The sequence below is a fragment of the Sebastes fasciatus genome, chromosome 15, assembly GCF_043250625.1.
Source record: "Sebastes fasciatus isolate fSebFas1 chromosome 15, fSebFas1.pri, whole genome shotgun sequence".
Taxonomy (NCBI): Eukaryota; Metazoa; Chordata; class Actinopteri; order Perciformes; family Sebastidae; genus Sebastes; species Sebastes fasciatus.
This window is the reverse complement of record NC_133809.1, coordinates 8,188,228-8,205,234: the sequence shown is the minus strand read 5'-3', so window position 1 is coordinate 8,205,234 and position 17,007 is coordinate 8,188,228. Positions and strand designations below refer to the sequence as shown.

The 17,007-nt window shown below is 41.9% G+C and overlaps 1 protein-coding gene across 4 annotated transcripts; it reads right to left on the bottom strand.

The window, feature by feature from the left end:
- Window positions 1–246: 246 nt before the first annotated feature.
- On the bottom strand, window positions 247–16,503 carry tulp4b (TUB like protein 4b). Of its 4 annotated transcripts, none has more exons than XM_074660637.1 (16): window positions 16,365–16,503; window positions 15,432–15,714; window positions 12,700–12,969; window positions 11,856–11,984; window positions 11,548–11,709; window positions 10,703–10,883; window positions 10,497–10,604; window positions 10,232–10,398; window positions 9,189–9,413; window positions 8,812–9,046; window positions 7,639–7,762; window positions 7,312–7,456; window positions 7,062–7,137; window positions 6,827–6,970; window positions 3,341–6,735; window positions 247–2,223 (listed from the first exon to the last, which is right to left on the bottom strand). In XM_074660637.1, exons 2-16 carry the CDS (start codon window positions 15,447–15,449, stop codon window positions 2,107–2,109), a joined length of 5,496 nt encoding a protein of 1,831 aa, XP_074516738.1. In that variant the 5' UTR covers window positions 15,450–15,714; window positions 16,365–16,503; the 3' UTR covers window positions 247–2,106. The 4 variants fall into 4 exon arrangements, with proteins under 4 accessions (XP_074516738.1, XP_074516735.1, XP_074516737.1 ...); XM_074660634.1 differs by having other exon boundaries at window positions 7,062–7,155; window positions 16,365–16,502; XM_074660636.1 differs by having other exon boundaries at window positions 7,062–7,155; window positions 15,432–15,556; window positions 16,365–16,495.
- Window positions 16,504–17,007: the final 504 nt, after the last annotated feature.

The window sequence follows — 17,007 nt, the reverse complement described above, 5'->3', positions numbered from 1 at the left end:
TATGATTTATAGATATGACTAAATTTGCATTTAATTTTATATAATTAAACAAAACAAAGAAAATAAAATTACTATAAATATTAGAGATATTTTCTACAATTTATGCATAAAGATTCCTAAATTATGTAATACTTAATAAATAATAAATCACAATCAATTTGCCACTTTTTTTTCTTTTTTTGCAGAACTACAGTTCTGATCAGAGTGAAAGAGTTAAACTGTAAATGAAACATAACAACAAAAACATTTGGAACAATGTATTTTTATTGTATTTTACATTTTGGCCAGCCTATAGGTCCATGTAAACCTATGGTCACATCATATTTGTTTCCTTCACAAAATAAGAGAGAGAAAAAAAAATCAGGCAACCAACTATTCATTAGGCAGTATTGCTGATAACTGACACACACTGTCGCTGAAGTCTCTGAAGCTGCATTAAATGAAAAGCTCTAAAATGAAAACTCTCTGTAGCCTCTCTCAAAATACTTTCCTCATATACTTTAAAATAACCTTCTTTTAGCAAATGACAAATGTCCAGACATTTTCACATTTGTTTTTCTTTATACATTAGCACCAAATCTACATGAATCTCACTCCTACTAACATTAACAACTTATGAATATGTTGTATTTAATACCTTTGCAAATGCATTGTTCTCGTTCTTTTTTTGTGTAACATCAAAAAACTCTTGGTACCATGTTAAAGCAAAAGGTGAAGTACAAAATTACTAAACTTAGCAACATAAAAGCACAATTGTCTAAGCATATAATGATGTCAAGTCATTTACTAAATACACAGTGCAAGCAGCATTGTATTTTCTTTTGCAAGTACAACATCAGTTCTATGTAGGTAGCGTTATTGCACACAAGCTCTATCTATCTAAAGCAGCACTGGTTTCCAACGAGGCAAACTACTGATGTAGCAGCGTCATAAACACCCAATGAAAACAACACAGAGCCAACCACGTCTGAGATTCTCAGAGAGGATCTCGGTTTTTACTCACATTTTTGTTTGTGGGGATTTTAAACCATCTTTGCCACTAACTTACTGTACTTTCAGCCAAATTGCATTGGACTATTTGGCACAAATAAACTTATTAGGCTATTGAAATATCACTCACAATTGTAGAGGGGAGGTTTGGAAATGAAAAGTAACATGAAAATTTACACATGAAAAAAATGAAGAGTACATTGTCAGATCATAACGGCTCTGACTGAATGTACAGTATTGTGGCCAAAAGAATATGGTTTACTATGTTCATTGCACCACTTCATAGAAGTATCATGAATAGAAAATATACAAACTATGATAAACTGTGGTCAACTCTTCACGTTGCAGTTGCAGAATCAATATATTCTTCTATTGCATGTTCAGCAATTTGAACATAATGTAGACTTTTAGCAAACAAAACAGACTAAAAATCAAATCACTGCCTTGAACAAATGGGATGAATAAATATACAAATAAAGGTATCGGAAAAAAACAATAACAATCAGTTTGATATTCATAATAAAAGCGTATAATTTATTTACTTAATTACTTAAAACTGACTTAAAATAGTGCAGATATGGTATGGCTTCGTGAAAAATGTATTTGCAATTTTGAATGCCTAACAAATTTGCTGCGTATATTTTCTATTAGCATCACAAACATAAATAAAATATTTATTAATTTGAAATACATTGAATTAGCCTTCATTTTAAGAGAGGGAGGATGTCTAAAGATGTCTTTGGCACCACACGTGGTACTAAACCTCCACACTGCTTTTAAAATCCATTCCAACATCACTTAACCTTTTGTTCATCCAGGGAAGGTTGACATTTTTTACTTCACTAAATAACATTTGAATAATAAATAAAATCAGCTGGAGTACATTCGACATATGAACTAGAAGTGATGGAGTGTATTCTCTGTGACCACTGACCTAGACCGACGTTGCCTTCAACAGACTGATTGTAAATCGTCTGCATGTGCAAGACCAACTCGTATATTAAAAAGAACCACCACAACACTGACATTTTCCCAGCGTTAGCAGCACACATCGGGTTGCTAGACCAACCATTGTGGCTTTCTTTTGAATCAGTCGACAACAACACAAAACCTTTTTCACTTCAGCCTCTGAGTCACGTTGGCCAAGGCAACAGCAAATGCCTGCACTGCTGAAAAAGGATACTGGAAATCCAAGATATAGCCATTCCCATCAATTCGCCCAAACTGCATCACCTAAGAAAGACAGAAAAGAGCAAGAGATTTCAGAAAGCATGAGTTAACCAACATCAACAATTGTTTTTTTATTGATTCATCTACGGCTTCAACTAATGATTATTGGCATTAATGATTAAAGAGGATCTGTTATGTAAATTTTCAGGTGCATACTTATATTTTGGGTTTCTACTAGAACATGTTTACATGCTTTAATGTTCAAAAAACGCTTTATTTTTCTCATACTGGCCCATGTTGTGATTGGTCAAACTCTTCACTCAGCTCCAGCTCTAGCTTTGTTTGAAGGTGTGCCAAACTAGCCACTAAGCAGGTATTGTGCAACTGTGTTACTTGGTGACATCACCACGTTATGGAAGAAAAGGCAGGACTTCAATCAAGGTGTTTCAGGCAGTTCAGGAGCAGGGTTACGGTGGGGGAGAGTAACTCCCTTTGGCTTTGTAACTTTGCAGATCTTTTACATGCACAAAAAACTACATTACACACTAAAGGAAAGGGAAAAAGCACAAAAGCATAATAGGTCCTCTTTAAACAGCCAGTGATTTTCTTGTGTTTTCTAGGATGTTAGAAAATACTGAAAAAATGCAACAAAAAAAATTCCAGAGCAAATGCGAGGTAATTAAATTGCTTGTTTTGTCTAACCAAACAGTCCAAAACTCAATGATAATCAGATTATTTTCAAATAAGAAAAAGAAAAGCACATTTGAAAAGCTGAAATCAATTAACATTTGGCATTTATGTTTAAAACATTTCTGTCAATCAACTAAAAGTGCAATTGACTAGGGCCGTCCTCGACCAAAGAAATTCGCAGTCGACTAACACTCATCCAATTTTGTCGACTAATCGATTAGCTGATTTAATCGACAGATCTGTGAAACTGAGTTTCTCCACAAAGAATCACACAAAAGCACCACTTTAAATCTTTACCAGATATGTGCTTATACGTTTCTTATAAATAAGTCATTCAGCAGGAAAAAAGCAGGAAAAACTACTTATCGACTAAAGAAATCTTAGTCGACTGAGACCAAAACAAACGATTAGTCGACTAATCGTCTAAGAGGGGGCAGCCCTACAATTGACTGATCAGCTCTAAATTCTGTAGGGTTTCTTATCTCGTTACCTGTCTACCATCCAGCTCAATTTGAAAATTCTTTGCTGACTCTTGGGTGACTCGTCCTCCAAAATCCAGCTGGTAGACCTGGGTGGCTTCGTTCCACAACGGTTGTTTATTGGCCATAACATAGACAAATCCTTGGCTTCCCAAACTACGGTCCTCTCTCTCATTTGCTTTGCGGCACTTTATCTCCTCCAGCTCGCTCGCCATACGCATGCTGCGCTTGTTCTTCCAACTCTTCTTACTGCTCTGGTTCTGGTTCATGAGCTCATCGCCGCTAATGAACAGCTCCGGCTCGCTTTCTGAGCTGTCCTGGAACTCATTGGTGGTCCGGCTCATCTTCTTGGTTTTATTGAGCTGCTCTCTCTGACCCTTGGGCTTCTTCTTCTCTCTGCTGCCAAGCCTCGGGCTGGAAATGAGAGTGTTGAAGTCAGAGAGCGCACGCCCGTCTTTTCTAGATTTGCCCTCAGAGACAGAGGACATGTTGGCTTCCTCGGCTCTGCTGTCCAGCCTTTTGCGGCTCTTCTTGTTGAAGCGATCCGACTCCTGCGGCACGGGGCTTTCATTCAGGGATGATGGCTCTAGGAAGTTGTTCGCAGACTCTGCTAGATCCTCTGTGGAGATTTTGGATGGTGGTAGCTCAGTAGGTGGAGGAGGAGGTGGGAGAGGTGGTGGCGGGGGTGGCCCAGTAGGAGGAGGTGGGGAGAGAATGGGCTTCTCTAAGATCTGATGAGTTTTGGTGGGGAGGGGTGGTGCTGGAGGGTCTTGCATGGGAGGCGGGCAGGGGTAAGGGTTCCAGGGGTGAAGGTTGACAGGGTGCAGCTGAAGCCCGGCGCATGAGCTGGCTCCTGGATACATCGGAGGGAGAGGGCAGCAGGCCAAGTTAGCGAGACTCGGAGGATAGCCTGGTGGCAACACCAAGTTGGGTTCCTGCTGAGAAAAAGGGACCGAACCAACCACTTCATTCGGAGAGTGTGACGGAGGGTTCTGTAAGGTTTGGAGCGGAGGACCACCGTGACCCACACCCGGAGGAAAAGGCGAGAGAGATATCTGGTAACCTGATGGGAAAGTAAGCGTGCTCGTGGTCTGACTGGTTGGAGGTTTAGTGGTGAGAACAAACGGTAGCCGAGACATGTCCAAGTGCTGAGCCTGACCGATGATGAGCGGAGGCGGTTTATGAGGAGCTGGTGGAGGACCTAACATTGTTTGTTCTGGAGTGAGCCAGAACTCCTCTGTGGTGGAGGTGTCCCACTGGTAAGGCGGAGGGCGTTTAACCGTCAAACTGACATCGCCGAGAGTCAGCTGGCGTACAGACTTTTCGAGGTGGCACTGTTGATTTAAAGTCTCATCTTCAGTAAAGGCCGAGTTCACATACACCGTTCTGTCCCTGCTGTTATCAACAGCACTCAGCAGACTGTACGATGACTGAGAGGTCATGGGTGAGGTGCTTTTAGAGTGCACGATAATGGTGCTGTGATGTGATCCCTTACCCGGTGGGAAGTCCTGCCTCACCACCGTGCCACCTGCGATGCCACTGCTCATAGTTCCACCACCACCACCACCACTGACACTGACGCTGGTGCTGCTGCTGTTGCTGCTGCACTGTGTGCATGTGTACAATGCAGTGGGTACCCTCTGCTGGTAGGTTAGTGCTAGTGCACTGTTCATTTTCGCCTTGGTGGGGAGGGTTCTCGAGCTCTCCATCATCTGTGGCACTTTAAGTCCCACGTCCCTGCGGTCACGGCGGAGAGTGGCGTGAATCAGACTGCTATCAGTCCTCTGGGGAGGAGGAAGTGTCGCAGTTACTTGATTGGCTGGATCAGGGTAAGGAGGAGGGTCTCCACTTGGTATTGAGTATCGAGGGACAGAGAGACGACTCAATGTTGCTGAGCTGTAGGGAAGTTGAATTTTTTTATTCTCAGAGGAGGTGACTTTGAGCGTGGCCGAGCCTCCGATGCCGTGGACAGTGTATGCATTTTGGTTGCGAACAAGGCGCCTGCGTGGCCGACAGACCTCCTCCACGTTGCCACTGCTGTCAAAGGTCGTGATCCTTTCATACCCCAGAGGTGTTGGGTACTGCAAAGTGAGAGGGTGAAGCAAAAACTCATCCTTCTTGAGGCAGAGGTCTGGCGCCAGGACACTTGGGCTGTCACAGTTTGTGACAAGAGTTTGAGGCGTGGCAACGGCTGTAGCCGTCGCTACAGACACCACAGTGCCCGGGTATGGAGGAGGAGGATTCACCTTCCTCAGCTGAACCTCCAAAGATCCATCCATGTCAATGAAGGGAGGTAAAGTCCGCGGCAGACTTGGCTTAAGAGTGTGACTGTGCTCCCCCCTGAACCCAGGCTCGCCGGTAGGAGGAGGAGGCAGAAGATGAATCTGGTGCAATGAAATGGTCGGATAGCCAGACGGAGGAGGGGGCAGCGTCATCTGCATCTTCAGCTGCTGCTGCATCTGCTGATGCTGCCTCTGCATCTGTTGATGCTGTTGCTGGATCTGCTGGTGCTGCTGCTGGAGCTGCTGCTGCTGCTGCCTCATCTCCTGGATCTGCTGTCGGATCTGCTGCTGCTGCGCCTGCATCTGCTGCTGCTGCTGCTGCATCTGTTCGTGCTGCTGCTGCATCTGTTGCTGCTGCAGCTGGATTTGTTGTTGGTGGTGAAGTTGTTGGTGCGTCGGATTTTGTTGTATCTGTTGTTGCTGAACCTGGTGTTGTTGCTGCTGCTGTTGATGCAGCGTCTGCAGTTGCTGCAGCTGTTGCTGTTGCTGCTGTAGCTGCTGATGTTGCTGCTGCAGCTGTTGCTGTTGTAATTGCTGCTGCTGTAATTGTTGCTGTTGGTGCTGCTGTAATTGGTGGTGCTGCTGTAATTGTTGCTGCTGCTGTGTTTGGGTCTGATGGTGGTGTTGCTGCTGCTGCGGCTGCTGCTGCTGTTGTTGATGATGATGCATTTTCTGCTGCTGCGTCTGCATTTGTTGCGACTGTTTGGACGGCAGCTGGCGAGGCTGCTGCGAGTGAGAGCGCTGCGGGTGAGGCTGCGGTGGGAGATGGTGAGGTGGAGGTGGGGGAGGAAGAGTACCAGGAAGAAGAGGACCCATCTCCAGCCCGTTGAAGATCACTTGACCAGGGTTTGAGTATCTAGACGGCACTGGGTACGGCGTTGGAACTGCATCCTGCCCGTGATCCGTAGCAGGGGCAGAAGCTGCCGCCGCTGCAGCTGCAGCTGCTGCAGTGGCTGTGGGGTTGGTCAGGACATCGAGCTGAATGTTCTGATTGGCCAGAAGAGACTGAACCAGGCCGATACTCTGAGTTGGAGACATCGCCTGAGCCGGGCTGTGGATGGGAGCAATGGGAATGTTGACTGTGCATGAAGGATTTTCTCCTGCCACTCCAGACGGCCCCATCACTTTATAAAAACACAAAGGAGAAATGTGTAAGCGACATATAAAAAATAAAGTCAGATGCATTGAAAATAAATGCTTAATATTCATTCACACCTGGTAAGTCATCCTCGTCCTCACTGAACACATTGGGGTTGAACACAGGCAAGCTCATAAAGTCATGAGAAATCTTTCGCACTTCTGGAAGGTAGATTGTCATCTGTCTCGGTTGCAGATGAAGCAAACTCGTCTTATAGATGACTGAAACATAGAAGAAAGTCACAGTGACTGTAAAATTCAACAGAATGGTTACCGTGATATGTACAGTATGTGTGGCTTTTGTGATATTTACCTGCACCAAGGTTGGCGGGGAGAAAAGAAGCAAGTCCGACAATTTTGAATTTCGTCCCCCAAATGTTGGATGTGACCTGAGCAAGGTAGTTGTGCTTTGAAGCAGAAGAAATTAATATATATCAGGTAGTAAGAGAGAGAAACAGTATGTATTTTAAAGTAACAAATAGAGAAATATTTTAGGTGGGAAAATAATTATTACTTATAATACAGGTACTACAGTATCATTAGCGGATGATGCAGATTCATACCTCTGTGATCCCGTCCATAGAAAACTCTCGACGTGTCAGACTGGGAGACCGAATCGGAGGTTTCTTTGTTGGTAACCGTGGCGACCGTTGGCCTTCCTGATTGGAGCGTGAAAGTTTGGGAGATTTTCTCGATTCCATGTTCAACCTTTGAGACAAAGAGCGTATATTTTTAAATGATCTTTTCCTTTGAAATATGACATTTTTCGATTTAATAATACAGTCATGAAGTCAGCCAGCACGGTGAAAACAAATGCTATTAAAACATCTGCATGCACTCTGTGGCTCAGGCCTGTGTAAATAAAAGAGTTAATTTATGTAATTCCTGACCTGTTTCCTCGGGATAACTTTGGTGACTTCTTCCCGACCCACTCATCGCTCAACTCAATGTCACTGGAGTCGGAGCAGTTACAGCTGTCAGTGTATGAGATCATGGGATTCACACACACCTCCTCTGGAAAAAAAAAAAAACACAAAACAGAAGATGTGAGTTTGAACTGAGGCCTCATACATACTAACATTAAACTACCGCTGCGTAAGAACATAATTGAAATCAAGTAAATGTTTGGTGGGACCTCAGGTTAAATGTGACCGTAGTGCAGCCAGGTCGTGGTACGGGCTATTCCTGTATCAAGCCTCAGACCATGTTACATCAGAGAAGAGCAGTAGTCTGTGTTTGTTCTTACTCAAGGTGAATGATAAGCACACTGCAGTTATTTTAAAATGGAGCACAAGTTTAAATAAATATGACCCAGCTTCAGATTTCATTTCAAGATGACACAGAACAAGATTTGACCTTTGACCTTTTGGTTAGGTCTGCTACCATTAGGAGTGTCTCAAGTGTACTGGTTTTCTCTTAAGTATGTTTTGCTTCATTCATCAGTATTTCAAAAGTTCATAATTAATTTCACCTCTTTTAAAGAACATTTTGGAAATATGCTAAATCGCTTTCTTGCCTATAGTTAGATGGGGGGGAGGAAACAGCTAGCCTGGCTCTGTTAAATACACACTGAAATATAAAAAAAAAAATACATATATAATCCTGTGTTCTGTCTGTCAAATATATGCCCAAACTATTTTATATGTATGAGTATTTATATATTGAAATTCCTCTCTTGTTGTCATGACAACACCAGAAAGTCACTGGCCAAGAAATTGTTCCAGCAGAACTAATGGCAGAACGCCATATAAAACCATGACTTGTAATATTTATAAAATATCTGTTTGTCTACAGATTAAACAAACAAGATAGTCTTTGTTAATTAGTCAAATTTAGAGGTAAAAAATTGTAAAAAAAAAAAATTCTCAACCACCTCTAGTGCTAGCCATGCATAGTTTTAGCTTTTAGGAGCTGTGATCTTGAGATATAAGCCTCTGAAACTTGTGCCATCACTCCAATATAGGTGTAGGTAATGTTTCGTTTGTGATTAAAACTCAGGATAATGTACAGACCGCACTGTGGACACTTTTCACTGTACAAACCCCTGTAAGGTGTAAGCCCACCTGTTTTGTTGTCCATTTTTGGATCCATAATGACAAACTCGGGCCGGAGTTTACTGATGCGCCTTCCTTTGAGAATTGGCACCAGTCCTCCTAAATACTCTAGGTAGAGAGTGTAGCAGGGCCCGCCTGTCTCGGGGCTGTCCTCAGCTCGCTTCATGGTGCAGTGGAGCCTCTCGTTCCCAGCTGTGGGATAGCTGACAAAGTCCCGGATGTTGTTGGGGTCAGGGATTGGGGGCTAGAACAAAGAGAGGAAAGGGCTGTAGGATTTCTGGACACTCAAATAAAAACAGTCAGCAGTTTTGCATTATCAACAAAGTCGGTAAGAAGCTGTCTATGACTGTTACTGTACAGTACTTATGAATCAGGGATCAACGCACCTTGATGGTGGGTATAAAAGCAGTGGTGACGTAAGAGCAGAGAATCGAGGGCATGTTCAGTTTCCCCACGTCTTTCTCCTCTCGCAGGGCGCTGGCGATGCCCTGCTGGCATAGAAGTTGGAGGCTGGCCACCCTGTGTTCCACACGCACCACATAAAGTGCTGGTCCACACGCAAGGAACAGACGAGAGTCTCTGTGACCCCAACAGATGGTGGTGATGGGTCTCTGAAAAACAAGGTTCACAATAAAAGAATTCCTACAGTAGTCAGTTTTAATGTATCTATTCATCACATCTCTTATATTACTGATTCACCTGCTAATCTTTCCAGGCCTGTCTGTTTTTTAGCACTTCAGACCCTTAAAATAACAATAGTGCATAGCTCATATTATATATCAGGCCTATTCAATTACTTTTTTTTAGAAGGTCCAGATTTGAAAGACAGTGAGGTGCCAAGGTGCCGGACATTTACATTTCCTATGTCTGATCTGCAAAGCTAGGAATTTAAACGCGAAAACAATATATATTTTTTTAATATTAGTAGATTATTGTTTTAATAAGCACAATGTTGCATTTAAAATTTTCCTTTATTCAGTTTGACTCTCCTAAATTCCCTCTGCTTAAACAGCCTGGGTCAAAACCTTTCAACAAAATACAGTAAGTATTTCTGTGCTTAACAAGACATAACTAATGAATGGACTAATTAGCCTACTAATAAAATGATTATCTTGATAATCAAACAATGTAAACATCCATAAACTTGTTAGCAGGTTGAATGTCAGCAGGTTATTTAATAAAAACGCAGTCCGTAACAGAGTCAATATCATGAGTTGCAATATTGATGAACAGGAATAAATAAAAAAATATTTTTTTCATATTTATAAATGATCGAAGGGCCGGATTTGACCCTAGGGCCGCCAATTGAATAGGCTTACTATATATATTCAGCACCAATTCTGCACCTTACTTCGTAGGTTTTACTGTAGCAATATCTACTTGACTTACCTAGACATCTACTATATCCCTCATTGTATGCAGGACTAACCTGTGCCGGTGTTTCCAAAGTGTAGATGTGCTCTCCTTGGACATTATAAAACTTAACCAGAGCGTTCCTCATGATGGACGAGCAGGACGAGTCGACAGGAAGCCCGTGTCTCTCCATGCCGGCCACAGCCAGGAGGTCTCCCTGGGAGCACCACTGGGCCTCAACATCTGTGGAGTGAAGGAGCACAAAAACCTTGGGGGTCATATGATCAACACGATTTATAGGCATGTTTGTAAATGTCACAGTGAAACATGGATTTTTATACCTTTCAGCCCTGAGCGAATTACAGAAGGAGAGAGATCGTCATAGTTGTTCATTAAACTGATATCTCCCGATAAGAAGGTGACTGTCAACAATGGCTTCACTCTCCGCACTTGGAAGAACAAAGAAAAGTAAGAACATTAGCTTTCCGCAGCCAACACGAGGTAACAAGTTGTCATATGAGAAGTGGGGGGTGGGATGTGTTTGTACCTAAAGGCAGAACATTGTCATCAGAGTCTGTGTCGCTCTCTGTGCTGTCCTCAACCAGGAAATCGGGGCAGTTCCAGGACATGCTCACGATCCCATCGGACTCGTGCAGCAGGACGTGGGCGAGCATTCGTCCGTGACAGTCCATCACTATCACCTGACCGTCTGCTGTGCCAAACAAGACCTGAGGGGGCATTGTACATTAAACTTGAATAGATGGTCATGATGAAAATGCTCTGGAGCATCAAGTACAAGGCCGGAGAGTGCTGCAAAAAAAAGCCTATTATATAAGTTGTTTCATCTTGTATTTGAGGCATTCAAAGCTGAAATCATCTCATCCCACACGTAATTGTTCTTTTTAAAGGTCTTATTGATAACATTTTTATGCAGACGCATTTAAAAAAAACAAAAAAACATCCACAGAGCCTTCAGAAAGGCATGAAAGTATGTTTTTTTATTGTGACTTAATCATTTTTAAAAAATTTGGCGGGTCCAAAAAGAATGTTTTGTTTATCTCTGTGGAAGATATCTGACGGTTGGCTCCCACTTCTAACAAGGCTTGTGATCCAATAGTATAATGACGTTGGTATCACGTGGTATCTCTGGGTCGTTAGTTAGTGTGGAAAAAACTGATAAACGTCTGAGATTGATGATAAGTGCCTGGCAACAACTTGTTGTGAAGTAAATGCAACGGAACGGGGGAGGGAGAATGTGACATCTAGTGGCTGAATGTTATCAATGTTATTAATAGCACCTTTAAAGATATATTTTTTTATATTTTACAACGAACGTAAAGATTAAAATATATTAAAAAATCATTGATATAACTTCAACCAGATAACGTGTACCTGTTGATCATCAGGCGTCCAGATGCCACAGGTGATTTGACTCTCCAGGTTGATCTCGGAGGACCAGTGTCTTTGTCCGCTGACCGAGCCAACCAACACGAAGCCATCCCGGTACGCGATGAGGGCTTGAGTGCCATCATGTGACCAAGTGAAGTCACTCACCTGGAGGGAAGAAATTATATTTGTGTATGTATACAGGACACTGTCATCAAAATATACAAGTCTGAGTCCTTTCTGAGGTAGTTTTTTGTGTCATCAAGTGCATTACATCGTATGTGAATGTGACCAGAAGAAAAGAGTTGTTCTACCTGGGCTCCTCTGTCGTTCACTAACTCTACCGACCATCTTCCTTCATACTGGATCCACACAAAAATCCCTCCCTCCATATCGCAGGTGGCCAGCTTCTGAAAGGGTTCATTCCAGCGCACCAAGACAACCTGCAAAAAGCCCCAAAACACTGTTACTACTTTTCGCAGGTGGCTTTCTGCACAGAGGAACATTCATGATTAATATAGAGGGTGAGAACAATGCTAAAAAAAGGCTTTTCAGGCTGAATGTGACCTCAAAGTCCAGCTGCAGCTGGAAGGAAAGTCGGAGAAAATACAGACATAATGCTGATGTTATCTGAATCTCTATATTGGATGTATTTGATGAGCTAAAAAAAATATTTTACAAAACTTATTACATCTACAAGCTCTGAAATCATTGATTTTCTTTTACATATCTTTTTCTTATCTGATTTATATCCCATACAACGGAACTCAATAAATATATTTTTACGGCATATGTCTCATATTTTCTATATTACATTTTAATATTGTAGGAATATTTTTGGTCTTCTTATGTTCATGTGCTATTTAGTTCTAGACTATTACATACTTTCTACTATTTTTCTACTTTTCTATAAACATTTAAGAGTTGATATTGTTGGCTGCATTTCTATTTTAATATTATTATATTTTCTATATTAAATTTCCCCATTGAGATCATTAAAGCTTTATCTCATTTTGTCTTACAGATGTTAAGATCAGGACAGGGGATTCTGTAAGGATGGGTTAGATATACATACATGTCAGCTTTGTTAGATAGTCTTTCAAAGTGTTAAAAACGTATTGAAAAAAAAAGACAATGAAGACAGTGATGAGACCAGACCTCGCTGTTGTGTCCTCGCAGATTAAAGTTGATTCTCTGAGGCGTGCTTCGGTCCCTCCTGCAGTGACTCGATGTAAACGTCACCCCAACAACTCCTCTTCCATTCCCCGTGGCGAGCCAGCCCTCCTCGTAGTACCGCCTCCGGCACACAGGCTTGTCCTTTTCACTCTTGGGGACCCGCCCTTTCCACGAGAGGCAGAGGATGTTGGAGTCGCTGCAGAGGATGGGACCATGTTCCACGGCAGCCAACATCCCTACTGAGTGACCAGGCTGGGGGGGGTGAAGCAGAGGAAGAGGCACGTTTAAAGATAGAACTTTTTGGGCCTTATTATAAAACTAGATTCAATGTACGTTATCAGTTTGTCTCAATCTTGTGTACTAAGTTTACTGGATGTTCAGGACATTTTGGGATGTGCACTGCTGGCTGTGGAAATGCTCAGCAAAAGCAGCCACATCCACTATTCCCCAGGCACCTTCATTGTCAGTCTCCATCCATCAGATGCCCTCAGACTTTACCCATCACCTGACTGCCCCACCCATCTACACACTACTTTCCTCATCTGATCTGCTGTTGCCTGGCCTTCCCCGCCTTCCTCCTCTCTGTTATCAAGCCATTAAATAGGCCTTATCGGTCGCTATAAGCACCATAGATGGGTCCCTAGGGGCCTACTACACCCAATATTAGGTTTTATCATCTTTTCACATAGTAGATCTCTGAAAGAAGATGTAAAAGAACATGACAGTGTCCTCTAGCGACCGTAGTAAGTCAACCAAGACCAAAACAGCCGATTAGTTGACTAATTGACTAAGAGGGGGCAGCCCTATGGGAAAAAGCTTTACGAGAAGGTTAAATAGAGAACATTAAATAGATGGGATTGAAAGTTAAATCTTGACCTTGGAAACAGTCTCACTTCTTTGGACCTTGTATTAACACCATCTGCTGAGGAAGATACGATCAAAAGCCAGGACCTTGTGGTGAGATTATTCTGTCAATTGCACATCTCCAAGCTCAAGAATGAACTTTTAATCACAATTTTTAAGCCAACACGGATGAGAAGTCCTTAACGTGCTCAGAACAATTTCAATATCTACAATTCCATGTCAACTGGGCAAGCGGTGATACGATTGAAAGGTCCAGAACAGCCGCTAAATGGACCTCGTGGTGAGCTGTTTCTGGTTACCAAGACAGGGATCATCAAGATGGATGAGTAATCTGATGTGAAGAGCAGGAAGGTTGGGTTTAACATTAAAATGATGCTGCCTAAAAGGTGAAAAGTTGCATCCACTAGTAACTTAAAGGCAATACATACAGTACATATAATCAGATACCTTACTGAGCGAGTTCACAGGCATCTAATTAGTGACTGAAACAATGTTTGAGATACTCCATCCTTTGAGTGAAGAGAGCTTGCGATAGTGAATCACTAAATGTGCCCTTATACCAGTAAAATCACCATGGCTGCTGCTCAAAGTGTTGTAGCTGTTGTTCTATTATTCACTGTCTGTGGAGCGGCTCCAGGATTCATCTCTAGATGACATCATCACTACAGTCTGTCCTCTATTTGTACAGATTCACAAAACTATTATATAAACATCCTGTAAAGTCTATTTTAAAGGAACAGTGTGTACTTTAGGGAGATCTATTGCCAGAGATGGAATACAACTATTACACAACTTTGTTGAATACTCGATTCTGATTGGTCAATCACGGCGTTCTTCGGTCTGTTATTTCTTTATAGCAGACCGTTGCTATGTATAACAGGCTGTTGCTATGGGCACAGTTCTGAGCTCAGACTCTGGTGGACCTTTTTTGTGTCATATTAATGATTTCTTAAGTAAGTAGCCATAAAATAAACCCCTTCAGGGCGATGCAAGTGCATCACTGTGTCTGGGTTTATTTCACAACAATGACCGGCTCGCTGTACATTATCCCTTACGTATGTTTTCTTTAGTGTATAACGGTTTAATCACCGTTAATATCTACATACGGAGCGGGTCCTCTTCACGGAGACGGCCGCCATGTTTTTATGGTACAACGGACAAACCAAACTCTTACTCTAGATAGGGACATTCACATTTCCGCCTTTTTGCGTCAGCTGTCGTAGTTCTCCTACACGCTTCGCACATGGGAAAAGTTTCAGTTGGTTGCAATTTTAACCTCACCGCTAGATGCCGCCAAATCCTACACACTGCACCTTTAAGGCAGATTTTTCCTGTTTTTAGTGCCTGTTGAAATACTGTTTCACCCACTGCTGTCTGTTCATTTGATGTTATTTATAGCTCAGACTGTGTTTCCAATTTCCAATCTTGTCCAATCTACTGACACTGGACTAAAAAGAAAATGTTTTGAAGTAGAAAGAGATAAATTTCCCATTTTATTTCTTGTTAAACTCATCTTATTTCAATGTCTGACAGTATTGTCTATTATCTATCTTCTTGTTTCATCTCTTAGTTGAAGCTACATTATATTTACATGAGTAAAAAAACATAGCATTCATGTCTTGCACATCACGTGTATACACATTTCACAAATATTAGTCTGACTTATTTGGTATCTTTGAACACTTTGGGATCTCCTCTATGATTTAAAATCAAGAATAATGTTTGGCTGCACAGAATGAGTTTATACTGACTGGCTCACTTGCGAGTAGATTGCATAATATGTGATAATATCTCATAAAATGGCTGAATAATAACCTGGGAAATTCTGATATGAAAGCAGTTCAACATACCTCATAGTTCCTGGACATGTTGAGTTAAAATCCCTCCATTGACGGTGTCCATATTTCCATTCAGGTGATGCACTGAAGGGGTGATGGCTGCTCTGCTCTGCTCCTCCTGGTGCTTACAATAAAACCTATGGGGAAGTAAAATGCATCATCCAGCCAGATGTTGTCCAGCTCAGCACTAATTTAAATCAGACAGCTCTCTGGCACTTCAGAGTTGCCCATTAAATGAAATGAGTCCTCTTTGATGTTTAGTGGCCCATCCCATGTCTTCCTGAGTTGTGTAATCCTGTTATAATGAGAAATAAAAAAATAAAAAAATTATTCAACAAGTAAGGTAATCTAAAAGAGAGATACACAGACAGATAGAGAGGTGGCTCTTTGCTTAAAATAGCCACGTTATCATTCAGTGCATCAACCTTGAAATTCACATCTTTTTCTCTCTCAGTCTCTATGCAACAGCAACACTGCATTGGAGATCAGGGCACTCGCAGTCTCCATGGGTACTGATACTGTCCGCTATTTTACGTCAAACACCACACCACCAAGCAATGATGTCAACTCCTATATTATAATTTCTACATAAAAAAACACCATTTATTTATTTCTAATGCACACAATAAGAATAAAATAGTAAAATTTCAATCAAATAATGGTAAAAAAACACACAATTTGCCTCTTGCTTTGCAGAATTGATTCACAGCATCCACTAAAAGTCGAAGTAAAAAGCCCCATCATCTCCTCTGTAAAGGTCTCTCACTACATTACACATCACATCAATTGAATTCCTCATTGAAAGGCGTCTTGGAGCCGCATGCAGCAGTCAGTCAGTCTGAATGAGCCGATGCTGGAGAGACAAACGTACCAGCCACAGTGGGAAATAAAATACAATCAAAGAGGCTTATAATGACAGACATAATGCAGTTGTACGCACTGTACCTGACACCGCTGGAACAACGTTAATCCAGAGGCAGTGCGGTCGTGTTGCCAGGTCGCTGCTCCACTGGCGCACTTTGGGGTTGTGGCTTTAAAACGGGTTGCCATGAGGCAGGTAGCACGTAAAATAGACGCCGAATTTCACATCTAGTCATAACAAAAGCACCAACACACATAATAATCCTGTCTAAGATTAATTTAAGATAAATTTGCACAGTTTAATTAAATTTCAATAGATTCTGATATGGAGTCTGGTCCACATGCCACTATAATCAATACTAGACTTATTGCTGCGCCTCAAAAAGGGGGTTTTCTTCCATAATGGCAACCTCACAAGGCGCACCCCATCTTTGTAATGCAATTTGAAGTGACATTCTTGACACAAGACCTTGATGTGATGGATGTGCTACTAACTGACTGTCCTTCCTGCCATAGTTTTATTAATTAAAGGTCCCATATTATGCTCATTTTCAGGTTCATACTTGTATTTTGTGTTTCTACTAGAACATGTTTACATGCTGTAATGTTCAAAAAAACATTTATTTTGCTCATACTCTCTGCTTGAATATACCTGTATTTACCCTGTGTCTGAAAATGCTCCGTTTTAGTGCATTTCAACGGAATTGCAACAGAATTGCGTTGCCTG

Coding starts and splice junctions, on each gene's coding strand:
- tulp4b (XM_074660634.1), bottom strand. Junction 10,399..10,496: donor AATTCGCTCAGGGCTGAAAG/GTATAAAAATCC, acceptor TTCACTCCACAG/ATGTTGAGGCCCAGTGGTGC. Junction 2,224..3,340: donor TTGAGCTGGATGGTAGACAG/GTAACGAGATAA, acceptor TGTCTTTCTTAG/GTGATGCAGTTTGGGCGAAT.